At 46.3% G+C, this 27,069-nt stretch overlaps 2 protein-coding genes across 2 annotated transcripts in view; both read left to right on the top strand.

Moving 5' to 3' along the window:
- Positions 1-1,608: 1,608 nt before the first annotated feature.
- Positions 1,609-12,560, top strand: LOC130016467 (GPN-loop GTPase 3-like). The gene is made up of 8 exons (XM_056107179.1): positions 1,609-1,711; positions 2,866-2,960; positions 6,018-6,126; positions 6,594-6,761; positions 9,244-9,383; positions 11,816-11,931; positions 12,053-12,149; positions 12,417-12,560. The coding sequence occupies exons 1-8, from the start codon at positions 1,609-1,611 to the stop codon at positions 12,558-12,560; spliced, it is 972 nt and encodes a 323-aa protein (XP_055963154.1).
- Positions 12,561-12,665: 105 nt separating this feature from the next.
- Positions 12,666-27,069, top strand: part of LOC130016466 (GPN-loop GTPase 3-like) — a 46,565-nt gene continuing 32,161 nt past the window's right edge. Inside the window, 1 exon segment of the mRNA XM_056107178.1 lies at positions 12,666-12,696. Coding sequence (XP_055963153.1) covers positions 12,666-12,696 — 31 coding nt within the window.

Below are 27,069 nucleotides of genomic sequence, written 5' to 3'. Positions count from 1 at the left end.
CCATAGGTCCCCTGAGCACCACCAGGAGTTATTCCTGAGTACATGAACCAGGAGTAACCCCTGTGCATTACCAGGTATAACCCAAAAATTAAAAAAAAAGTCTTTAGTTAAGTAATGTTGTAATGTTACTAGTGTTCCAATAGGTCAGAGGTCATAAAAAAATTAATGCTGATTTGCTGTTGTTCTGTCTGCTCCTCCCTGCACAGGCATAGATGGTTTTAATTAGACTACCAATGTTCACACTCAAGCGTCAGTTGAATGACCTTTCTGAAATCTCTAATTTGTAGATTGATGACTACAGCATGGTCCGATTTTTGCCTTACGATCAGTCAGAGAAGAAAGCGGGAACATTGTATTACAGCATATTGATTTTGACATTCAGTACGGAGAAGACTTGGAATTCAAGGAACCCAAGGTAATTTCTGACGATTTAGATTTGCCGAGGGCTGGAGCGATAGCACAGCGGGTAGGGCGTTCGCCTTACAAGCGGCCAACATGGCCGACCCGAGTTCGATTCCTCCGCCCATCTCGGAGAGCCCGGCAAGCTACCGAGAGTATTCGATATGCCAGACACAGTAACAACAAAGTCTCCAATGGAGACGTTACTGGGCCCGCTCGAGCAAATCGACAATCAACGGGAGGGCCTTTACCTTTTACCTTTTAGATTTGCCAGAGCCAGAGAACGGCGCAGAGGGAAAGACCATTCTCTGCCTCCCCTAGGCTGACGCTGGGTCAGTTCCCCATTTCATGTCTGGTCCCCGAGCACAGAGCCAGGATTGCCCTGAACACCTCTGCCCTCCTGTTTGATCTAAGCAGCTCCTTAAGTTAAAGTCTCGGGGGCAGCAAGAACCTGGCCCGTTCTGGCTGATCTCTGGGTGTGGCTCAGGAACTGAAAACCAAAAAAAACAAAGAGTAACCAAAACCCTGGTTGCGCATTTGCTGCCTTTTATGCTCCAGAACCTGATGGTGCTTTGTGCCCCCTGTTCAGGGTGGTGCCCCACCCCCTGTGCTGTCTCGTTCGCCCCAATTTTGTTCATGAATATCTATCAGCACTACCTCTGGGTATTATAGAGCATTGCCTGAACAGTAGGTATATACACACTGGGTCTGCGGAGAAATCAATGTATTTTCTATTTTGTGTTTCATTTATATCAGGAACATGAAGAAGAATCGTCTTCTATGTTAGATGAATATTTTCAAGAATGCCAGAACAAATGAAGAGTATGTTACGATGCAACTGGATGCGGGGCTGGAGGGATAGCATAGTAGGTAGGGCGTTTCCCTTGCACGCGACAGACCTGGGTTCGATTACCAACATCCCATATGGTCCACCAAGCGTCGCCAGGAGTAATTCCTGAGTAAAGAGGCAGGAGTAACACCTGTGCTCTCTGGGTGTGACCCAAAAACCAAAAAAAGAAAAAGAAAAAAAAATGCAACTGGATGCTTGTGAAGAGTAGCAATCACAATTTATTTAAATGAAAATATAACAGATAAAGTAAAAACAAAGAATAAAAATCATAAAATATACCGAGGCAAGATACTCATTGGTGGGAGGGTCTCCAGAGAGAGACACTGATGTGAGACCCTGGGCTTCTTCCAGTTGTAACCATGCTAGGTCCTCTGGGAACTGGTCCAATGTTGCCACAGCAGGTGGCCGTGCAGCTGGTACTGGAGAGATCATTGACGGCGCTGTCCTTCGACACGGAGCCAAGTATGCTTTCAGAGCTGGAGCTAAAGAATCAATAAGAGAAAAGGTCACCCAGAGGGCTCCTTCCATGGATTCTCCAAAGCTGACCCCAACAGGGAGCCCAGCAGGAAGGGGAGACCATGGACCCACCTCACGGTGATTTCCTGTGGAGGCCTCCCCAGAATAGGCTCTCCGGCCTGTGACTCTCCTTTCCCACACCAGCGCCCAGGACACCTCTAGGTGGGCCTTTTCCCTTTCCCCTTTTACTTGTGCATATACACACACCCCTTGGTTCTTACCCGTTTTCTTCTGGTGCTCTGAGTCTCGTTCTCTGCCATATGTGTAAGGCCAAGGCACTGAACGCGGTGCTCTTTGGGGAGTTGACAATCCTTGGCCAATCTCAACTTTCTGCTTAGATGGTGTCTGGCTCTGCTTGGTGCTGGCTGATTCCAGACTTTCTTCAGAGGAACTGGACCCAGAGGATATGTAGAAGATCTTCTTTCTCTCCTGTGGGCTGCTCTGCGGAGGGAGCGTCTCTCTCTCCTGTGGGCTGCTCTGCGGAGGGAGAACCACAAAGGCTCAGCTCCAGAAGCGCTGCTTCCCCCTCCCTTCTGAGTTCCTCCCTGCTGGTGGACCTGCATCTACACAGGCCTCCCATAGGAATGGGATTGAAACAATCAAGTTTAGAAAAGTCTTGGCCCAAGAGCACCTCCTAGTGCCAACTCAGTGAGCAGTGACCTGGCCTTGGGGGCTAGATTTGATGACTCACCTGGTAGGAGAGGCTGCCCTCAAGATGATCTCACAACACACACACAGACACACGTACATACACAAATACACATACTCACACACACACACCATCTCCAGTACACACTCAAATTTACTCTCTCCGATAAACACGTTCACACCCGGGTGTGCACACTCTTCCACATACACAGCGTCTGCGCCATCACACTCAGGGAGGTGATGAAGACTGATCACGGGCATCAGTGCTGGGCTGCCCGGGCCAGTTCCTGCTGACCTGAACTAGCGGCTGCCTTCGTGAAGAATTCCGGGGAGTTCTCCAATGGGTCCTCACCCAGTTTCTGAATATTTTCAGTGTCCTACACTTGGGGGTTTTACAACCACGATTTCTTGGTAAACAGCAAAACATGTTTGCTGTCTATGCGTTTCCGCAGTGAACCAAGTAATGAGTATGGGGGCAGTTGGGGAGGCTGCAGAATGTCTGGTTGCATCACAAAGAGAGGTCGGTGATGTCACCGAGCGCATCACAGCAAGGACAGGTCAGCTGTGGCCCTGCAGCAGGGCTTGCTCTCTGTGCAGCCCCCTCTGGGCTGCTGCTGCTCTCCCTGTTCCCACAAGTTCTGTTCATGTGGTGAACTCAAGACCCTGGGGACAGCAGGGAGCAGCCACTTGAAAGAATGTGCTGCTAAAATGTTATTTTCCTTTTTTCTTAAATGTAGGTGTAGTGCTATTTATTCGGCCACTGATTAGGTGATTGAATTGGGCATGAATTCCACCTTACTCTCTTTTTTTCTCTTTTTATCATTGTCTTTATTGAATCACCGTGAGAGCAGTTACAAAGCTTTCGGGTCTAAGTCTCAGTCATGCAATGAAACACCCGTACCTTCACTAGTGCCCACTCTCCACTACCAAAATCCCCAATATACCCCCATCCCATACCCTCCCTATACCTGTGGGGCAGATGATTTACACATTACTCTTTCTCTCTACTTTGATCACATTACTCTCTCTCTCTACTTTGATCACTTTGACCCAGCAATACCACTCCTGGGAATATATCCCAGAGAGGCAAAAATGTATAGTCGAAGTGACATCTGCACTTGTTTGTTCATTGCAGCACTCTTTACAATAGCCAGAAACTGGAAGAAACCTGAATGCCCAAGAACAGATGACTGGTTAAAGAAACTTTGGTACATCTACACAATGGAGTACTATGTAGCTCTTAGAAAAGATGAAGTCATGAAATTTACATACAAGTGGTACAATATGGAAAGTATCATGCTAAGCGAAATGAGTCAGAAAGAGAGGGATAGACATAGAAAGATTGCATTCATCTGGGGGATATAAAGTAACAAAGTATGAGATTAATACCCAAGAATAGCTGAGATCAGCACCAGGAGGATAGAGGCCAGCCGGGTATTCTAGAGGAAAGGGCAGTTCAGATAGAGAAGGGAGCACCAAATAAAGGGTGTTTGGAGGATCCTCCCAGGAGGGGAGATGCATGTCGAAAGTAGACTATGGACTGAACATGTTTGCCACTCAATGCCTCTTTTGCAGACCACAACACCCAAAAGGAGAGAGAGAACACAGGGGATTGCCCTGCCAGAGAGGTGGGGGGGATGGGGGCATGGGGGTGGGGGGGTTATTATCCATGGTGGTGGAAAATGGGCACTGGTGAAGGGATGGGTATCTGATCATTGTATAATCGAAACCCAAGCACAAAAAATTGTAAATCTACAACTGTACCTCATGGTGTTTCACTAATAAAAAAAAAGATAGTAAAAAATTAAAAAAAATTTTAAATGGAAAAATTAAAAAAATTAAATATTTTAAAAATGAAATTAAATTTAAGAAAAAAAAGAAAATGGGAGTTTGTGGGGGCTGGGCGGCCAGGGCTCTGGGGGAAGAGCAGAGAGTGTTTATTGCGAAATAACTTATTCGTTACCACCCTCATATTTTAAAATTATAATTAGTATTATTATTATTTCCTTTTGCTTTTTGGGTCACACCCGGTGATGCCCAGGGGTTCCTCCTGGCTCTGCACTCAGGAATTACTCCTGGTGGTGTTCAGAGGACCATTGGGGATGCTGTGAATCGAACCTTGCCGGCCACTTGCAAGGCAAATGCCCTGCCAGCTGTCATATCGCTCCAACCCCCAAATTTTTTTATTTTATAAAGTTTTTTACAATATTTGATTACATTCAATATTCAGACTCCAATCCCACCACCATTACACCTTCTCACCACCATATTTCGCATAGTTCCATCCCAAACCCCAATCCCTGTCCCAAAGCAGAACTCAAAGAATCTATTCTCTTGTATTGCTTGATATGAAAAACTGCCAGGGCGCTGAAGTGATAGCACAGTGGGTAGGACGTTTGCCTTGCACGCGGCGAAACTGGGTTCGATTCCAAGCATCCTATATGGTCCCCTGAGCACCATTAGCCAGGGATAATTCCTGAGTGCAGAGCCAGGGGAAATTCCTGTGCATCGGCAGGTGTTACCCAAAAACAAACAACAACAAAAAAAAATCTCTGAAAATCCTATAAAAAAAAGTATCCTTAGAGGAAAGAGTGTGTATTCTACCCAGGGGCCATTGAGCCCTTCAATAAGGATCACTAACATGTTGTAAAAGGTTGAACCTTGTGTGTATATATATATATATATATATATATATATATATATACATATATAAAGTATATATGTGTGTGTATGTAAAAAATATATATATATATTTCCCTCTAAGATTGGTTGCCTGCTACTTTGAATCCTGTCAAACGGGGTACAGTATTTTTGGAGTATGAGCTCCCGCATATTTTTGCTTTTGGGATCACATCCAGTGGTGCTCAGGGCTGACTCCTGGCTCTGTGCTCAGGGATCACTCCTGGCAGGCTTCCAGGATGGTCCAGGGATTGAAAGAGAGACAGCCTTGTGCGAGGGGAGTGTCCTGCTCTCTGGACTCTCCGTGTCCCCACACCAGGGCCCCTTTAGTTCCACAGCCTTTGTTTTTGGATCATACCTGGCACTACCCAGGGGATACTCCTGGCTTTGCACTAAGGAATCACTCCTGGCGGTGCTTGGGGACCATATGGGATGCTGGGGATGCTGGGAATCGAACCCGGGTCAGCTGAGTGCAAGGCAAACTCCCTGGCCGCTGTGCTACGCTCCAGACCCTATTCTCATTTGCAAAGAGAAATTGAATCCAGAAAGGTTGAGCATGCAGGGCCTTGCACACACCCAATCTGGCTTTGATCTCCAAACGATGTAGACCTCTCTAAATACCGCTGGCTGTGGCCCCAAAATCAAGGGCGGGGGAGAAATCTTCCCTTTCAGTCATACTTAGCGCACCTGATAGCAGTGAGGAGACCATCTCCCAGGGATAAGGACACTGGCCGGGAAGAGGCCGCTGGCCCGAGGTCAGTGTGGCCAAGGTAGGGCTGGATCTGCACTGCATGGTGTTCTGCCCAGTCCCGGGGATTAAGGCTTAGTTTGGGCCTCAGCAGACACTGACAAGGGGCTGTGGGGGTTCGTCTGGTGGTGTGGGGTCTGCCTGAAGCTCTGTCCCCTCCTGCCTCCCGGTCCACAGAGCACCTACTGTGCCACCATGGTCCAGCTCTGTGAAGCCCTCGGCCGTTCTGTCCAGGTGGTGAACTTAGACCCCGCGGCAGAGCATTTCAACTATGATGTGATGGCTGGTGAGTCCCGGGCGCAGCCTTCCCTCTCCTTGGGGGCCCTGAGGCAGTGAGTGCTGCCCCCTGCTTCTGGGGAGGCACAGAAGCTGAAAACTTCGTTCAGACTGATCCCTTGACTACTGTAATTTATTTGTTTTATTTTTTTTTTCTTTTATTGATGGGTGGGGTGGGGTTTGGGCCACACTCAGCTATGTTCAGTACTTCTGGACCTGTGCTCAGGAATCACTCCTGGTCAGGCTGAGCAACTATTTAAGGTGCCAAGGATTGAACCTGGGTTGTCCACAGGCAAGACAAGGGCAGTACCCGCTGTTCTATTCCTCAGGCCCCTGTTTGGTGTCTTTTTGTTTTTGTTTCTTGTTTTTTCTTTCTAGCCCCTGTTCGATTTTTTTGGATACAGTCACAGTTGTAATAATTACTAGTGAATGTAAATATTTTGGAATGGGCACTTATTTCCTGTTTATTCTATGCAGACATCCGGGAACTGATCAATGTGGATGATGTGATGGAGGAAGGCTCCCTGCGCTTCGGTCCCAATGGAGGACTGGTTTTTTGCATGGAGAACTTTGCCAATAACTTTGAGTGGCTGGAGAACTGCCTTGGCCATGTCGAGGATGACTACATCCTTTTTGACTGTCCAGGTAGCTCAGTAATTAGATTGTCACCTTCCCTGGGTTGTGCAGTTCTGTCCTTGGTGGGAGAAAGTGAAATTAGCATCTCATTTACTTTTATCCCAGATTCTTGGACAGTGGACAGTCATCCCATGAGGGACTGTGGAATGTCTTTTTGTTTTCTTCTGTTTCGGGGCCACATCTAGAGGTGCTGGGGGCTGGAGCTGTTCCTAACTCCATTATCAGGAGGTTGCTCCCAGTCCTGCTTGGGGGACCAAAGTATGCTGGGAACTGAGCCAGGCTTTTTGTATGCAGAGCATATGCTCAGCCTGTTGTTTCTTGGGCCCCAGGTCATGCAGCTTATTATTATTATTATTATTATTATCATTGTTATTATTATTTTGCTTTATGGGTCTCACCTGGCGATGCTCAGGAGTTACTCCTGGCTTTGCACTCAGGAATCACTCCTGGCAGTGCTCAGGGGACCATATGGGATGCTCAGAATCGAACCCCGGTCGGCTGCGTGCAAGGCAGATGCCCTACCTGCTGTGCTATCACTGCAGCTCTTGAAAGGTTTGCTTTAGAGCTAGAGTGACTGAAGGATGGGTAGGATGCTGCGGCAGACACAGGTTCAGTCCTTGGCACCATATATGGTTCCATGAATACTAGTGGGTATGAGCCAAAACCAAGGTTTTTTTTGGGGGTTTTTTTTTTTAGGACCATAGTACAGCAGCTAAAGCCCTTGCTTTACTTTCTGCCAGCCCAAGTTTGGATCCCTGGTACCACATAGGATCCCCCAAGCACTGCCAGGAGTTATTTTTAGTACAGAGTCAGGAATCCTCCCAGAATACTAGTGGGTGTGGCCCAAGCCTCCTCCCCTCAAAATAAGAGAATAAAAAATTGTTTTAAAATCTGTCATTGTCGGGGCTGGAGCGATGCGATAGCACAGTGGGTGGGGCGTTTGCCTTGCACGTGCCCGACCCAGGTTCGAATCCCATTATCCCATATGGTCCCCTGAGCACCGCCAGGAGTGGTTCCTGAGTGCAGATGCAGGAGTAACCCCTGACCATTTCCGGGTGTGACCCAACAAGCAAAATAATAATAATAATAAAATAATAATAATAATAATATTAATAATAGTAAATAAATAAATAAATGAAATCCCTGTGGCTGTCCTCCCGCTGTTCATTTATTTGCTTGAGCAGGCCCAGTAACTTCTCCATCGTGAGACTTGTTGTTACTGTGTTTGTCATATCGAATACGTCACAGGTAGCTTGACAGGCTTTGCCATGTGGGCAATATACTCTCGGTAGCTTGCCGGGCTCTCCGAGAGGGGCAGAGGAGTTGAACCCTGTTTGGCCGGGCCTGCTGCGTGCATGGAAAATGCCCTACCACTGAGCTATCACTCCAGCCATTTTAAACTCATTTTTAATAATTGTAGTGCAACCAGCCAACATGGCTGACTCGGGTTCAATTCCTCTGCCCCTCCTAGAGAGCCCGGCAAGCTACCAAAGAGTATCACCTGCACAACAGAGCCTGGCAAGCTCCTCGTGACATATTCGATATGCCAAATACAGGAACAATTGTCACAATGGAGATGTGGCCTGCTCGAACAAATCGATGAACAGGAGAACAGTGATGATGATGATGACAGTATATTTTCTTTGTATGCCCCTTTAATACATGTGCACCCAGAGTTGCTTAAAGAATTCCGTGGGGGGCAAGGGGAGCTGGTGTGATAGTACAATGGGTTTGGCGTTTGCCTTGCATGCAGCTGACCCGGAACCCCAGCATCCCATATGGTCCCCCAAGCACTGCCTGGAGTAATTCCTGAATTCAGTGCCAGAAGTAACCCCTGCGCATCACCAGGTGTGACCCAAAATGAAAAAAAAAATATTGGGGGACCCAGAGAGATACTACAGTGGGTAGGGCACTTGCCTTGAACACAGCTAAGGTGATCCCTGCTACCCTATATGGTTACTGGAGTCTGTCAACAGTCATCCCTGAGCACAGAATCAGGAATAAGCCCTGAGCACAATCAGGTTGCCCCCCCCCCAAAAAAAAATTTGAATATAGTATCGGGGCTAGAGAGATAGTGGGCTGGGGACATTCTTTACATGTAGTGGGCCTTGCATGTAGTAGGCTTTGCATGTAGGACTCTGAGTAGCCTCGAGCCCTCCCAGAAGTTTCAGAGAGACCCTTAAGCATCCCCACGTGTGGCTTAAAACAAGCAAAATTGGATATATTACTTGTAGGGATTGACTTCCTTTAAAAAAATTTGGGGGGGGACCGCGGGTGCCATATCTGATGATGCTCAGGGGTTACTCCTAGCTCCTGTGCTCAGGAATTACTCCTGGCTATGCTCAAGGGACCCTATGGGATCGAACCCAGGTTGGCTGTGTGCAAGGCAAGTTCCCACCCTCTATACTATCTCTCAAGCCCCCAAAGACAGTTTCTGGGAAAAGTTTTTTCCCATAATTGAGGGTTGAATGTATTTTATGTTTATAATAAGCTTGTGTTCTTGTCGGTCAGATCGAGTTGTACACACACCTGCCCGTGATGAAACAGCTGGTTCAGCAGCTGGAACAGTGGGAGTTCCGAGTCTGTGGAGTGTTTCTTGTTGATTCTCAATTCATGGTGGAGTCGTTCAAGGTTTGAAACTATACCTGTCCTTGATTTTCAGTCTCCGGCACAAGCAGTGTACAAATACCTTTAGTCATAATCGTTTAATTGTTAACAGTTCATGAACTATACCCAGGAGTGACTTGAAACTTATGTTTGTTAAATTAATATGCTAAGAAGATGGCTCCAGTGGCAGAGCACAGAGCCTGCATGTTTGAGGCCCTGAGTTTGCCCCTTGTTCACTGTTCAGTGTAGTTCCAGTGGTCCCCAACTCTCAGCAGTCACCTTCAGGAGTCGTCCCAGGGCGGTGTCAGAAGTCCCAAGCACCACAGTAAGTCCCAAGAGGCTCCAAAACTAGAAAAAAAAAAGCTGGATGCTAGAGAGATAGTACAGTGGGTAGAGCTCTTGCCTTGCATGTGGCCAGCCTGGGTGTCATTCCTGCCATGCTGCCACCGGCCCCCGAGCCCCTCCAGGAGTGATCCTTGACCACAAAGCTCAGAGTACTACTGGGTATTCCCCAAAACTGAAAGGGAGGCCGTTTGGTTCTGTCTCCAGCACTCCAGGTGGTTCCCCAAGCTGCTGAGGAGTAACTCCTGAGTGCAGAGCCAGAAGTGACCCCTTAGTAATATCAGGGGATTGTGTGACCCAGAAACCCAAAAGGAAACACCCATCAGGGGAGGTGGAGAGGGAGCATGAGAGAAGATAACGTTAAAGAGTCAGAAATAGTAAAGCGCTTCCCAAAAATAAATAAATAAGTTAATCATTTCATTCATTCATTCATCATCCTGTTAATCGTCGATTGCCTCGAGCAGGCCCCAGTAACGTCTCTTTCATCCTAGCCCTGAGATTATATTCAAGGCTTTTTAGGAGAATGAGACCCATCATTGTTACTGGTATTTGGCATATTTGGTGCGCCACGGGGAGTTTGCCAGACTCTGCCCTGTGGGCAGGCTATATTCGATAGACTGCAAGTTTGTCCAGAGTAGGAATGAGATAATGAGATATCATAAAAAGATGTTCAGATAAGATGTCGCGCGGCCGCAAACGCGGCCACGCGGTTCCGGGAGCTGCATTTTGTAGTCTCTGAGTCTTGGCCGCTGATGGGATTACACGGCGCCAGGGGGCCAGGTGGTGGGTGTGACCCCCGCCTACTGGAATTTGGAGGATCTGGGTGGAGGATGCTCGACTCCAATTCGAGTAGGCTTGGAGATCTCGGCCCCGGAACCCGCGTGGCTTTGTCCCTCTGCCAGTACCTTCATGTGTGCGCAGAGTGGTCTCAGCATGGTGGTGGCTGGTCCTGGAGGTCTTCGGCTGCCGGAGCCCTGGTCGGGGCGGGGAGGAAAGCTCAACCCGCTCCCCTCCAAGGGACCCCAGCGAGGAACAGCCAGGCACAGGGGCAGGAGACTGACTGCACTGGTCTCGTCCGGGAGCTGCATTTTGTAGTCTCTGAGTCTTGGCCGCTGATGGGATTACACATGAAGGTACTGGCAGAGGGACAAAGCCACGCGGGTTCCGGGGCCGAGATCTCCAAGCCTACTCGAATTGGAGTCGAGCATCCTCCACCCAGATCCTCCAAATTCCAGTAGGCGGGGGTCACACCCACCACCTGGCCCCCTGGCGCCGTGTAATCCCATCAGCGGCCAAGACTCAGAGACTACAAAATGCAGCTCCCGGACGAGACCAGTGCAGTCAGTCTCCTGCCCCTGCGCCTGGCTGTTCCTCGCCGGGGTCCCTTGGAGGGGAGCGGGTTGAGCTTTCCTCCCCGCCCCGACCAGGGCTCCGGCAGCCGAAGACCTCCAAATAAATAAGTAAATTTTAAAAAATGGGGGCTGGAGTGATAGTACAGCGGGTAGGGCCTTGCATACAGCCAATCCAGGTTCGATTCCTAGCATCCCAGAGCACCACTAGGAGTAATTTCTGAGTGCAAAGCTGGGAGTAACCCCTGTGCATTGCCAGTAATTACCCCCCCCAAAAAAATAGTACAGGGCTTAAGGTGCTCGCCTTGATGTGGCCCACCTGCTTTTAATCCCTGTCACTACATGTTTCCTCAGTGCTGAACTCAACCCCAGCTACCTCCTGAACACTTTAAAATATTGTTGAGTGGAGAAGTGTGGTCACTACACCTCGAGTTTCTCCTTTCCATCTCACCTTTAGAATCCTAAGGTCAGCTATTGGCCCAGCAGTCTTCTGTTCGGCCATGCCTGGCAGTGCTCAGGGCTCACTACTGGCGCTGGGCTGAGGAATAACTTAGGTAGTGCTCTGGGAACCCTGTGGAGCGTTGGGCTAGAACCTGGGCTGACCAGGCGCAAGGCAAGTGCCTTAAAGCCTGGACTCTTGCTCGGGCCCCAATCTTAGCGTTTCTCCGATTTAGGTGGGTTTTGTTCCAGTGGGGATCAGAAACCTTTTATGTGGACACTGTTGGTGACACTAATTCATTGTCCCTTTTCTGCTTCCTCTTTCAGCTTATTTCTGGCATCTTGGCAGCCTTGAGTGCTATGGTATCTCTAGAAATCCCGCAAGTTAACATCATGACAAAAATGGACCTGCTGAGTAAAAGAGCTGAAAAGGAAATTGAGAAGTAAGTTCACTATAATTAAGGTCTCCTTTGCAGTGCTGAACCTTTTTCGTTTCACTTCGATTGTCAGTCTACAAATTTAGTGTTTAGGATTCTTTCGTTCACCAGTCTCTCATGTTTAAAGGTTTCTAGATCCAGACATGTATTTGTTATTAGATGATTCTACAAGTAACTTCAGAAGCAAAAAATTCAATAAATTGACTAACGCCATATGTGGGCTGGTAAGAATTTGTATTTTTGTAATTTTTGGTGGTTGGGGGTTCGGGCCTCCTGTGCTGTGGGGCCTAGGGGCCACTCTGATTATTGGCCCACCAGGCTAGTAGTGGTCAGTGCTGGGGCCCAGAGGGCCGTACCAGCAGTATTGGTTGCTTCCTGGCTATACACAGCAATGCTCAGGATGCCATCTGGTGCCAAGAATCAAGCCCTGTGCTAATCCCTGGGCTGATGAGTTTTGCAAGTGTTTGCGGTTATTGTGGGATGTTTTTAAGGTTTGGGGGCCACACCCGGTGGTGCTCAGTGGCTATTTCTCCCTTGTGCCTGGTGGACCATATGTGGTGCTGGGTGTTCAAACTGAGGTGTGCGGGGTGCAGGCCTGTAGTAGCTCTTCATCACCTCCCCCCGCACCTCCCTAGACCCATATTTTTCTTAATGGTCTTGTCACATGCTTACACACCCCCAGGCAGTGGCCACCATATGGACGGCACAGACCAGCGCATTTCTTTTTATACGGGAGCAGCATGTTGGGAGCGGTGGGCTGTCTGCTTCGAAGTTAGTATGGAAGTAGGGAGAGAGCTCAGTGGGCAGCACCACAGGCTTTGCACACAAGGCGCCCAGGGTTCATCTCTGGCACCATATGGTCGCCACCAACATCGTCTGGATGTGGCCTCCCCTCACCTCTGAAAAAAGTTGTCATTGGTTGTAGCAGAGAGGGCAGGAGGCCACACTGAGCAGTGGTCAGAGATTATTCTTGGCTCTGCCTCCAGAAATCATTCCTGGTGGGCTCAGGGAGCATATGGGATGCGGGGGGGATCGAACCCGGGAGCATCCCTTGCCTACTTGCAAGGCAAGCGCCCACCTCAGTGTACTAGCTCTCCCGTCCCACAGCAGAGAAATTCTGCAATGTCTTTTTTTCCTGGCCACTTGGCACATCAGAATTGCCTGTACCCTTTTGAAATTCTCAGTGGTGGTTGAATGCAGATAAATTACAATAAAAATAGTCCCAGTCTCTGGTTGGGGCTGGAGCGATAGCACAGCAGGTAGGGCGCTTGCCTTGCACGTGTCTGAACTGGATTTGATTCCTAGCATTCCATAGGTCCCCTGAGCACCACCAGGAGTTAGTCCTGAGTGCATGAACCAGGAGTAACCCCTGTGCATCGCCGGGTTATACCCCTCCCCAAATAAAAAGTTTTTAGTTAAGTAATGTTGTAATGTTACTAGTGTTCCAATAGGTCAGAGGTCATAAAAAAATTAATGCTGATTTGCTATTGTTCTTTCTGCTCCTTCCTGCATAGGCATAGGTGTTTTTTTTTTACATGAAAAGTTCATTAACTTTTTATTTTTTTTAATTTTTTTCTTTTTTTTATTAGTGAGAAACCATGAGGTACAGTTATAGGCTTACAAATTTTGTGCTTGGGTTTCAGTTATACAATGATCAAGTGCCCATCTCTCCACCAGTGCCCGTCATCCATCCCCACTGGTCCCAGCATCCCCCCATGCAACCCTCATCCCCCCCCCATCCCCCCGTCCCATCCTGCCTCTGTGGCAGGGTATTCCCCCTTGTTCTCTCTCTCTTCTTTTGGGTACTGTGTTTTGCAAGAGAGGCTTTGAGTGGCAATCATGTTTGGTCTATCGACTACTTTTAGCATGCTTCTCCCACCCTAGGAGGGCCCTCACAACACCCTTCATTTGGTGCTCTCTTCTCTATCTGAGCTTCCTTTTCACCTAGAGCCTGTGGCTGGCCTTCCATTCATGGAGCAAAATTCCTGGTACTAATCTCAGCCATTCCTGGGTGTTAATCTCCCTTTTTGTTGCTTTATGTTCCCCAGATGAATGCAATCTTTCTGTGTCTATCCCGCTCTTTGTGACTCATTTCGCTTAACATGATACTTTCCATGTAGTACCACTTGTATGTAAATTTCATAACTTCATCTTTTCTAACAGCTACATAGTACTCCATTGTGTAAATGTACCAAAGTTTCTTTAACCAGTCATCTGTTCTTGGGCACTCAGGTTTTTTCCAGATTCTGGCTATTGTAAAGAGTGCTGCAATGAACAAACAATTGCAGATGTCACTTCGACTATACCTTTTTGCCTCTCTGGGATATATTCCCAGGAGTGCTATAGCTGGGTCAAATGGCAGATCAAATTCTAATTTTTTGAGAGTCGTCCATACTGTTTTCCAAAAGGGTTGGACCAGCCGGCATTCCCACCAGCAGTGAAGGAGGGTCCCTTTCTCGCCACATCCGCGCCAGCACCGGTTGCTTTTGTTCTTGTGGATGTGGGCCAGTCTCTGTGGTGTGAAATGATATCTCATTGTGGTTTTGATCTGCATCTCTCTGATGATTAGTGATGTAGAGCATTTTCTCATGTGCCTTTTTGCCATTCGAATTTCTTCTTTGCGAAAGTTTCTGTTCATTTCCTCACCCCGGTTTTTGATGGGGTTGGGTGATTTCTTCTTGTGGAGTTTAACCAGTACCTTATATATCCTTGATATCAACCCCTTGTCGGATGTGTACTTGGTGAATATCCTTTCCCATTCTGTAGGCTGTCTTTGTATTTTGGTCAATATTTCTTTTGTGGTGCAGAAGCTTCTTAGTTTAAGATAGTCCCATTTGTCTATCTCTGTTTTCACTTGCTCAGCCAGTGGCGTGACATCTTTGAAGATACCATTAGCTTCAATATCATGGAGAGTTTTGCCAACTTTGTCTTCAATAAACATTATGGATTCTGGTCTGATGTTGAGGTCATAAATCCATTTTGATCTTACTTTTGTGCATGGTGTTAGGCAGAGATCTGAGCCCACTTTTTTGCATGTAGCCGTCCAATTTTGCCAGCACAGTTTATTGAAGAGGCTTTCCCTGCTCCATTTCACTTTTCTTGCCCCCTTATCAAAAATTAGATGATTATATATTTGGGAGGAAATGTCAGTATATTCAACTCTGTTCCATTGGTCTGCAGCTCTGCTTTTGTTCCAGTACCATGCTGTTTTAATTATTACTGCCTTGTAGTAGAGTTTGAAGTTAGGGAGGTTGATTCCTCCCATTTTCTTTTTCCCAAGAATTGCTTTAGCTATTCGTGGGGGCTTATTGTTCCATATAAATTTCCAATTCCATATAAATTTCCAATTCCAACAGGTACAGCCCGCCCCCAGGGGCCTGGGTCCCTCTCTGGGCACGCGCAGCTAGAAACAGCCCCTAGACAGCCGGTTTTCAACCCCTGATCTGCGTGGGACGGGCACAGAGGCCCAGCTCTGGGCAAGAAAGCTGAACGGCTCCAATTCCAACAGGTACAGCCCGCCCCCAAGGGCCTGGGTCCCTCTCTGGGCACGCGCAGCTAGAAACAGCCCCTAGACAGCCGGTTTTCAACCCCTGATCTGCGTGGGACGGGCACAGAGGCCCAGCTCTGGACAAGAAAGCTGAACGGCTCCAATTCCAACAGGTACAGCCCGCCCCCAAGGGCCTGGGTCCCTCTCTGGGCACGCGCAGCTAGAAACAGCCCCTAGACAGCCGGTTTTCAACCCCTGATCTGCGTGGGACGGGCACAGAGGCCCAGCTCTGGGCAACAAAGCTGAACGGCTCCAATTCCAAACAGGAGACGTTCCCAACTCCTCGCCCAGTGCCAGGGACTCTTTCCGGAGCCGCGGCCGTTCCCACTACATATGCCATAGGAACCATAAGCTAACTTCTTAGATGGAAACTTCTCTATTTTAGCTCAGCCACTAGAAACACAGTAGCCAATAACTCATAAGCCTATCTTAACTCACACTGCATATCAAGCAGAATAGTAACAGTGAACGTGAAGGACTAAACCACACCTCTCACAATGGTAAAGCAACGCAAAAGCTCTCCAAACTTTCATATTGAAGAGTCTAGCCCAGATGACACCAACAGTACTGTAGTGTTAGACAACCTCTCTGACAAGGAATTCAGAAGGGAGCTACTTAGGATGCTTAGGGAATTAAAAGAAACAATGGAAAGCAATGCCAATAGACGACAAGAGGATCTGAAGGCAGAAATGAGGAAAATGCAATCAGAAATGTCAGACCTGAAAAATCTCGTAGGCGAATTGAAAAGCTCAGTGGAAGGCCTCAGCAGCAGAGTAACAGCGGCTGAGAACAGAATCAGTGAGCTCGAAGATGAAGTTCAGAGACTCTCCAGAAAAGAGCAGAAAATGGAAAAGAGACTCACAATTCGGGAACAGATGGCAAGAGAAGATCGTGATGAAGCCAAGAGGGGTAACATAAGAATTATTGGAGTCCCAGAGGGACAGGAAGAAAACCTCGATGAAGAAGAAACTGTCAAAGAAATCATTGCTACAACATTTCCAGAGCTGAAGAAAACTTGTGACCACATTCAGGAGGCCCGAAGGGTACCAGCTAGAAGAAATCCGAATAAAAATACCCCAAGACACATTCTGATCAAAATGACCAAAACCTTAGACAGAGACAAAATTCTGAAAGCAGCAAGATCGAAGAAAGAAATCTCTTACAAAGGAGCATCCTTAAAATTCACAGCTGATTTTTCTGATGAAACCCTCATGGCCCGAAAACAGTGGTGGGACATAGTAAAAAAAGTCAATGAAATAAATGCCTCCCCAAAAATACTTTTCCCAGCAAGACTCTCATTCATAATAGAAGGAACAACACACAGTTTCACAGACAAACAACAGCTCAGGAACTTCATAGACTCAAAACCATGGTTACAAGAACAACTAAATGGGCTACTTTAAGGCAAGAAAGGCCCCTCAAATACACCAAATTTTAACAGAACAATGGGACAAAATCCCATAACAATAATCTCTCTCAATGTCAATGGGCTAAACGCACCAATTAAAAGACATAGAGTGGCAGGATGGATTAGAAAATTGAACCCAACATTCTGCTGCCTGCAAGAAACGCATCTCAATAGTCAAAGCAAACACAGACTCAGAGTCAAAGGCTGGAAAACAATCCTACAGGCAAACAGCTCCCATAAAAAAGCTGGGGTAGCCATCCTTATATCAGACCACATCGATTTCAGAGTGAGGAAGGTCATAAGAGACAGTGAAGGCCATTTCTTATTGATCAGAGGATCTGTACAACAGGAAGAACTTACAATAATAAATGTATATGCACCTAATGAGAGACCAGCAAAGTACTTAAAACAACTACTCATAGATTTGGAAAAAGACATCAATAGCAACACAATACTAGTGGGAGACTTCAACACTGCTTTGTCACCTCTTGATAGATCAACCAGACTCAAGCTTAGCAAGGACATACTTCATTTGAGGGAAACAATGGAAGAAAGGGACTTAGTAGATATATACAGGACACTTCATCCACAAAAAGCTGAATACACATTCTTCTCAAGCGTACATGGAACATTCTCCAAGATAGACCACATGCTGAGCCACAAAACATGCCTCCATAAAATTAAGAAGGTAGAGATTGTATCAACAATCTTCTCAGACCATAATGCGCTGAAATTAGAAGTAAATCACACACAAAAACAGAAAACTAAATCAAACACCTGGAAATTAAACAGTGCACTATTGAACAACGAGTGGATTAGACAGGAAATCAAAGAGGAAATCAAAAGATTCCTAGAAACGAATGAAAATGAGAACACGAGTTACCAAAACTTATGGGACACAGCAAAGGCTGTGTTAAGAGGAAAGTTTATAGCTCTACAAGCATTCCTCAGGAAGGAGGAGCGAGCACACATAAGTAACCTAACCTCACAGCTTAAGAGCTTGGAGAAGGACCAAAAAAAGGAGCACAACCCGAACAGGAGAAAGGAAATAATAAAACTCAGAGCAGAGATTAACGAGATGGAAACCCAAAAAACAATCCGAAAGATCAATGAAACCAAAAGCTGGTTCTTCGAGAAAATTAACAAGATCGATAAGCCTCTAGCAAAACTCACAAAGAAAGGGAGAGAGAAAACCCTAATAAACCGAATCAGAAATGAAAAGGGGGTCATTACAACAGAAACCACAGAAATTCAGAGGATCCTCAGGGAGTACTTTGAGAAGCTTTATGCCACAGAACATCAAAACCTCGAGGAAATGGATAAATTCCTAGACTCCTACAGACTCCCAAGGCTGAACCAAGAAGACCTGGAATACCTGAACAGACCTATCACCATCAAGGAAATTGAAATGGTAATAAAAAGTCTCCCCAAGCACAAAAGTCCTGGCCCGGATGGATTCACTAGTGAATTCTTCCAAATCTTTAAAGAGGACTTACTCCCGATGCTCTTTAAGCTTTTCCACGAAATTGAAATATCAAAAACACTTCCGAACAGTTTCTATGAAGCAAATATCACACTGATACCAAAAGCAGACAGAGATACCACAAAGAAAGAGAATTACAGGCCGATATCCCTGATGAACACAGATGCAAAGATCCTCAACAAACTACTAGCAAATAGAATCCAACTACTCATCAAAAAGATCATACACCATGACCAAGTAGGATTCATCCCAGGGATGCAAGGATGGTTTAACATTCGGAAATCAATCAACATAATCCACCATATCAACAAAAGAAAAGATAAAAAGCATATGATCATATCAATAGATGCAGAGAAAGCATTTGATAAGATCCAGCACCCCTTTATGATGAAAACCCTAGCCAAAATGGGTATAGAGGGGACCTTCCTCAACATAATTAAAGCCATCTACCACAAGCCTACAGCAAGCATCATCCTCAATGGGGAAAAAATGAGAGCCTTCCCTCTAAGATCAGGGACGAGACAGGGATGCCCACTCTCTCCACTGCTGTTCAATATAGTACTGGAAGTACTTGCAATAGCGATTAGGCAGGAAAAAGATATTAAGGGCATTCAGGTAGGAAAGGAAGAAATCAAGCTCTCACTATTCGCAGATGATATGATACTCTACTTAGAGAACCCAATAACTTCCACCAAAAAACTCCTAGAAACAATAGACTCGTATAGTAAAGTTGCAGGTTATAAAATCAATACCCAAAAGTCCATGGCTTTCCTATACGCAAACAGTGAGAGAGAAGAAAGCAACATGAAAAAAACAATCCCATTCACAATTGTGCCCCAGAAAATCAAGTACCTAGGAATCAGCTTAACTAAGGAAGTAAAGGACCTGTACAAAGAAAACTACAAAACGCTACTTCAGGAAATAATAGAGGACATGAGGAAATGGAAAGATATCCCCTGCTCATGGGTCGGGAGACTTAACATTGTCAAAATGGCAATACTACCGAAAGCATTGTATAAATTCAATGCAATCCCTATAAGGATACCCATGACATTCTTCAAAGAAATGGAGCAAACACTCTTGAAATTTATATGGAACAATAAGCCCCCACGAATAGCTAAAGCAATTCTTGGGAAAAAGAAAATGGGAGGAATCAACCTCCCGAACTTCAAACTGTACTACAAAGCAGTAATAATTAAAACAGCATGGTACTGGAACAAAGGCAGAACTTCAGACCAATGGAACAGGGTTGAATACACTGACATCTCTCCTCAATCATATGCTCATCTAATCTTTGATAAAGGTGCAAGTAATGTGAAGTGGAGTAAGGAAAGCCTCTTTAATAAATTGTGTTGGCATCACTGGACGGCTACATGCAAAAAAATAGGCCCAGAACTCTGCCTAACACCATGTACAAAAGTAAGATCAAAATGGATTAAAGACTTCAACATCAGACCAGAAACCATAAGGTACATTGAAGATAAAGTTGGCAAAACCCTCCATGACATTGAAGCTAATGGTATCTTCAAAGATGCCACGCCACTGGCCGAGCAAGTGAAAACAGAGATAGATAAATGGGACTATCTTAAACTAAGAAGCTTCTGCACCTCCAAAGAAACAGTGACCAAAATACAAAGACAGTCTACAGAATGGGAAAGGATATTCACCGAATACACATCTGACAAGGGGTTGATATCCAGGATATACAAAATACTGGTTAAACTCCAGAAGAAGAAAACATCCAACCCCATCCAAAAATGGGGCAATGAAATGAACAGAAACTTTCTCAAAGAAGAAATCCGAATGGCAAAAAAGCACATGAGAAAATGCTCTACATCATTAATCATCAGGGAGATGCAGATCAAAACCACAATGAGATACCATCTCACACCTCAGAGACTGGCCCACATTCAAAAGAACAAAAGCAACCGATGCTGGCGTGGATGTGGCGAGAAAGGGACACTCCTTCACTGTTGGTGGGAATGTCCACTGGTTCAGCCCTTCTGGAAAACAGTATGGACGATTCTCAAAAAATTAGAAATTGAGCTCCCATTTGACCCAGCAATACCACTCCTGGGAATATATCCCAGAGAGGCAAAAATGTATAGTCGAAGTGACATCTGCACTTGTTTGTTCATTGCAGCACTCTTTACAATAGCCAGAAACTGGAAGAAACCTGAATGCCCAAGAACAGATGACTGGTTAAAGAAACTTTGGTACATCTACACAATGGAGTACTATGTAGCTGTTAGAAAAGATGAAGTCATGAAATTTACATACAAGTGGTACAATATGGAAAGTATCATGCTAAGCGAAATGAGTCAGAAAGAGAGGGATAGACATAGAAAGATTGCATTCATCTGGGGGATATAAAGTAACAAAGTATGAGATTAATACCCAAGAATAGCTGAGATCAGCACCAGGAGGATTACTCCATAACTTAGAGGCCAGCCGGGTATCCTAGAGGAAAGGGCAGTTCAGATAGAGAAGGGAGCACCAAATAAAGGATGTTTGGAGGATCCTCCCAGGAGGGGAGATGCATGTCGAAAGTAGACTATGGACTGAACATGTTTGCCACTCAATGCCTCTTTTGCAGACCACAACACCCAAATGGAGAGAGAGAACACAGGGGATTGCCCTGCCACAGAGACAGGGGGGATGGGGGGATGGGGGTGGGAGGGATATTATCCATGGTGGTGGAAAATGGGCACTGGTGGAGGGATGGGTATCTGATCATTGTATGATTGAAACCAAAGCACAAAAAATTGTAAATCAACAACTTTAAAAAAAATAAAATAAAATAAAGGGAAAAAATAATTTTGTATATAACAAAGTAGCAATGATGGTCACAGCTGTTCTTGGATAATTTTTATTGATTTTGGGGAGCAAAAGGTATTGTAACATACAATTTTTTCAAAGGAAAAATACATGTGAAAATTAAGTAAGATCATTATCTTACCTTTATCTTTTAGTTTTTGTACACTGAAAATTATTTGTACGATTAAAAGACTAAAAGTCACTTGATCACTTGATACCCCGGTACTCATCCATTTACTTGAGCGGGTGTCAGTAGCGTTTCTATTCATCCCTGTTGCGTGCTAGCGTAGCCCAATGGCATCTGCTCGTTCTAGGAATATGCAGAGACTCAAACCAATCATTCAGGATCTTGACGAAGAAATCTGACCATCTTGTAGGTGGACGCCCACCTGGCGTTTTGACATCCCGTGGAATCCAGTCAGTAATGGCTCTAGTCCAGCGGTCATCTCTAAATCTCATTAAGTGTCCACCCATCTGATTTTTGATGCCTTGGCAAATGAGATAGCGTCCCTGATTCTTTAGCGTTGACGGAGATTGGAACTCCGGATTCTATCTCTCATTTGAGTGAAGTGTGATACTCCAAGCATAGCTCTTTCGATTCCTCTTTGAGATACCCGAATAGCGTTTTCATCCTGTTTTCGTAGGGCCCAGGTCTCTGAGGCATATATTATTGTAGGAGGAAAAGTGGAATCAAAGAGATGTGCTCAAAGCTGAAGGTTCTTTGTCCTCTTAGTTATTTCTTCAATTCTCTTGAAGGCATTCCAAGCACTCTCTTCCTCCTGCATAACTCAGGTGCCAGGTCATTCATCTTGTTGATTTCTCGACCTCGGTATATATAACTGTTGCATTCGGAGATGGTGGTTTTGTTGAGAGTGAATGGATCATCAGGAACAAGACTGTTTCTCACGAACATTGTCTTCGTGAGATTCTGTTGCAATCCGACCTTTCCACACTCACGGTCCAAGTCGGTCAGCATTTGTGCCACTTGGCTGATGTTTGGTGTTATTAGAATGAGGTTATCAGCAAAGCGGAGGTGGTGTAGTTGCCAACCATCTATCTTCACACCCATTCCTTCCCATACCAGTTGTCGCATGATGTTCTCGAGGGTGGTACTGAAGAGTTTTGGTGAAATGGTATCACCCTGCCGAACCCCTCTCTTGACATGGATGATTACTTCTTTGTAGAATGGAGAGATCCTGGTAGTGAATCCATAATAGAGCTCATGGAGGATCATGATGTATTGAATTTCTATGCCCTGATTGACTAGGGCTTCAATGACTGCTTCCTTCTCAACAGAATCAAAAGCCTACTTTAAATCAATGAACGCCAGACAGAGCGGCACGTTGAACTCCTGAGAAACCTCAAGGAGCTTAGTTATCGTGTGGATATGGTCAATGCTGCTGAATCCTTTTTGGGACCCGGCTTGTTCACATAGTTGTCCTTCATCTAGTGTTCTGCCAATCCTATTCTGGATGACTTGAGTGAACAGTTTGTAGATGACAGACAATAGGCGGATTGGGCGATAGTTGCTAATGTTGTGGATGTCTCCCTTCTTTCATAGTAGTACGGTCTTGCTGGTTTTCCATTGGGATGGAACCTTGCATTCAGACAGGTAATATGTGAAGAGCTGAGCCAGTGTATTGATGAGTACTGACGGCAGGTTCTTCAGGTGCTCAGGTCTGATCTTGTCTGGGCGAGGTGCTCTTTGTTTCTTTACCGAAGAGATGGCATGTTGAATTTCGGAAGGGAGAACATTGGGAACGACATATCCATCATGCGGAATTTGGTATGTGGGCAAGTGGATGTGGCTATTAAAGAGGTCTGAGTAGAAGTCATGAATAATCTCCATTGCCCTTGTGGAAGATGTGATAGATCCATCATGATGTCGGAGGGCAGTCATCTTGGTCTTGTAGTTGGTGAAGGACAGCGGGCATTACAAATGCTTTTCCTGGCTTCTGCCACATCTACCAGCACTGCTGTTCTCCTGTCTTTGAGGTCATCCTTGATCTCTTCTCTGCACTGTTTTGACAGCTCAGACATTTGCTTGCCGTTGCCTGAGGCATGTGCCAAGCCACGTTGGCGAATAAGTTCAAGAGTGTTAAAATGAAGGTGGTTTTTTGTGGTTATCTCTCTCTTGGCATTCCTCGCACAATCCTGGAGGTGCTGAATCATTTGATCGTATTCCTCATCATTGTTGTCAATGATGGCATCTTCCCATGTTGCCACAACAGAGCCAAAGAGCTCCCAGTTGGTGGTCGTTCTGGGAGTTCTCTTCTTAAACTTTGCATTCTTTTCTCCCTGTTCTGTGAGGTAGAATTTTGCACGAGGGAGATGGTGGTCCGATCCCATTTGGAATTTTGCGACAACAGCAACATCGGTTAGGCAAAATCGTCCATTGAATATGATGTGGTCAATTTTGCTGTGGAACCGTCCACCAGGAGACTCCCATGTCCAACGTTTAGATTCAGCCTTTTGGAATTGTGAGTTACCATGGATGGTCTTGGTTGACATGATGAACTCAGACAGTCTGTCACCCTGTTCATTCCATTCTAGGCCATGGGTCCCAAAGTGGAGTTCATCGGCTGATCTTCTTGGTTCTATCTTGGCACTAAAATCACCAACAATGATCTTGTAGAAGGTGTGGTCTTCTTTATAGAACTTCTCCAGCTGCATGTAGAACTTCTCCATTTCTCCTTCACCATAACAGGATGTTGGTACATACACAACAAAGATAGAAACTGCTGGCAGTGATCCACGTCTATTCAAGTGTAATCATGCAATTCGGGTTGTTAGGCATTGAATTGAATCAATGCTCATGGCCAAGTTCGCCTTGACAAGGATACCGACACCACTGATGCCTCTTTTGGCACATGTTCCAAGGAACAGTTCTTCTCCAGTGTCAAAAATGGCATGGTGTGATTGATGCCTTCTCTTTTTGGTCAGACCAATGATGTTCTACTTGATCTTTCACGCTTGTACCATCAGGTCCTCGATGGATATATCCCATGCCGGCATACGTGCATTGAAATTACAGACAATAATTTTTGTCTTTCTTCGTTTTGGCAGCCTAGTTCTGCCTTGAGATTTTGTCAGCCTCTCCTTCCACATCCTTCTCGACATTTCCATATTCAGGGTAAGGGGAATGAGATCCATTTTTTTTTTTACTGGATTTGGCATATCGAATATACCACGGATAGTTTGTCAGGCTCTGCCATGTGGGTGGGATATTTAAGGTAGTCTGAAAAAATAAATAAACATAAATATAAGGTCGCCTGGCCGCAAATGCAAATGTGGCCCCACGCTCCTGGGAGCTTGGAGTGGTAATCACTGGATCCTGGCAGTTGTTGGGGTTACACGGCAGTTGATGGGTGTAACTTTCTAGCTCCTGGAAGGTCCAGTCCCAAACCGTGCAGGCTTGGAGATCTCAGCCCCGCGTCCTGCACACCTGAGTTCCTCTGCCAGTTCCTTTATGCATATTCCTAGAATGAGCAGATGCCATTGGGCTACACTAGCATGCAACAGGGCTGAATGGAAACGTTACTGACACCCACTCCAGTAATGGATGAGTAACGGGCTATCAAGTGATGAAGTGATCAAGTGACTTTTAGTGTTTTAATTGTAGAAATAATTTTCAGTGTAGGAAAACTAAAAGATAAAGGTAAGATAATGATCTTACTTAATTTTCCCAGATTTTTTCCTTTGAAAAAAATGAATGTTACAATACCTTTTGCTCCCCGAAATCAATAAAAATTATCCAATAGCAGCTGTGACCATCATTGCTACTTTCTTACATACAAATTTATTTAAATTCATTGCAATTTCACCTTCAAAATGCGTGAGGCTGGCCACAGCCCCAGAAACACAAGGATTTAATGCAGAACCCAACAGCTTGGAGCAGAAAAGTGAACGGACTATGCGTTAATCCAGGCCATCAAATCTGCTGGAGGGGAAAGGGTGTTGCCCCATTCGCCCTCTCCTCTCTGGAAAGAAAGATGGCGGCCACATGGGAGCCTTGTGGACAGCAGGCATGAGCCAGGGGAGCGGGAGCGACTAAAACCTCATGGGAAGGGGGGCGTTCCGGTCTGTCCTTCACGCCCTACGGAGGTCACCAGTTGCCCCCCACGAACGGCTCTCCAGCACAGCCACAGCCCCAGAAGCACAAGGAATTAATGCAGAACCCAGCAGCTTGGAGCAGAAAAGTGAAAGGACTATGCGTTAATCCAGGCCATCATGTCTGCCCGGAGGGGAAAGGGTGTTGGTCCCTTCCGCCCTCCTCCCTCTGGAAAGAAAGGTGGCGGCCACATGGGAGCCTTGTGGACAGCAGGTATGAGCCGGGGGTGTGGGGGCGACTAAAACCTCATGGGAAGGGGGGCGTTCCGGTCTGTCCTTCACGCCCTACCGAGGCCACCAGTTGCCCCCCACGAACGGCTCTCCAGCACGGCCACAGCCCCAGAAACACAAGGATTTAATGCAGAACCCAACAGCTTGGAGCAGAAAAGTGAACGGACTATGCGTTAATCCAGGCCATCAAGTCTGCCAGAGGGGAAAGGGTGTTGCCCCATTCGCCCTCTCTTCTCTGGAAAGAAGGATGGCGGCCGCATGGGAGCCTTGTGGACAGCAGGTATGAGCCGGGGGTGTGGGGGCGACTAAAACCTCATGGGAAGGGGGGCGTTCCGGTCCGTCCTTCACGCCCTACCGAGGTCACCAGTTGCCCCCCGCGAGCGGCTCTCCAGCACGGCCACAGCCCCAGAAGCACAGGGACTTAATGCAGAACCTGGCAGCTTGGAGCAGAAAAGTGAAAGGACTATGCGTTAATCCAGGCCATCATGTCTGCCAGAGGGGAAAGGGTGTTGCCCCAGTCGCCTTCTCCTCTCTGGAAAGAAAGATGGCGGCCGCACGGGAGCCTTGTGGACAGCTGGTATGAGCCGGGGGAGTGGGGGCGACTAAAACCTCATGGGAAGGGGGCGTTTCGGTCCGCCCTTCACGCCCTACCGAGGCCACCAGTTGCCCCCCACTAGCGGCTCTCCAGCACGGCCACGACTCCAGAGCACAGAAACCAATTTCTTAACTATCTGACTTTCAGTATAAATACTTCCAGGGTCAATAAGTAAAATAGCAGAAATCCAAAACCAACATTTAATTCTTGAACCCAGCTGTAGAAAGCAAATCACGTCACAATGCTTTTTCAGCATGTCTGATTTGGGGGGGGGGGTAAAATCTAAATAATAGTGGTGAATCTTTTATTTAAACAATGAATCTAATCAAAGCAGATAGAGTGTTAACTAGAATTCATCTGCCCCACAGGGACTGGGAGGGGTGGGGGGTGGGGTTTCATTGGGGTTCTTCATGGTAAAAAAAAAAGTATTGGTAAAGGGAAATGTGTTTGATATTTGCATGACTGAGACCTAAACCTGAAAGCTTTGTAACCTTTCCCAAGGTGATTCAATAAATAATAAATAAATAAATAAATAAATAAAAATAAAAATAAAGTTTTACAGCGGGTAGGGCGTTCGCCTTACAAGCGGCCAACATGGCCGCCCCGAGTTCGATTCCTCCGCCCCTCTCGGAGAGCCCGGCAAGCTACCGAGAGTATTCGATATGCCAGACACAGTAACAACAAAGTCTCCAATGGAGACGTTACTGGGCCCGCTCGAGCAAATCGACGATCAACGGGAGGGCCTTTACCTTTACCTTACCCACTAAAAAAAAAAAATGCGTGAGGCTCATCCAAGCGTGTGGAGAGTGGTCTCAGCATGACTTTGGCCTGTTGCCTGAGGTCTTCAGCTGCTGGGCCCTGGTGTGGACAGTCAAGCACGGGGTAGGAGAATCTGCCTTGTTCTCTCCCGGGAGCTTGGTGAAATATTCAGGTGAGTATCGGTGATTCATTAA

The sequence above is a fragment of the Sorex fumeus genome, unplaced genomic scaffold (genome assembly GCF_029834395.1).
Source record: "Sorex fumeus unplaced genomic scaffold, SorFum_2.1 ptg000155l, whole genome shotgun sequence".
Taxonomy (NCBI): Eukaryota; Metazoa; Chordata; class Mammalia; order Eulipotyphla; family Soricidae; genus Sorex; species Sorex fumeus.
The sequence above is the reverse complement of the archived record's forward strand: the minus strand, read 5'-3'. Positions and strand labels throughout refer to the sequence as shown.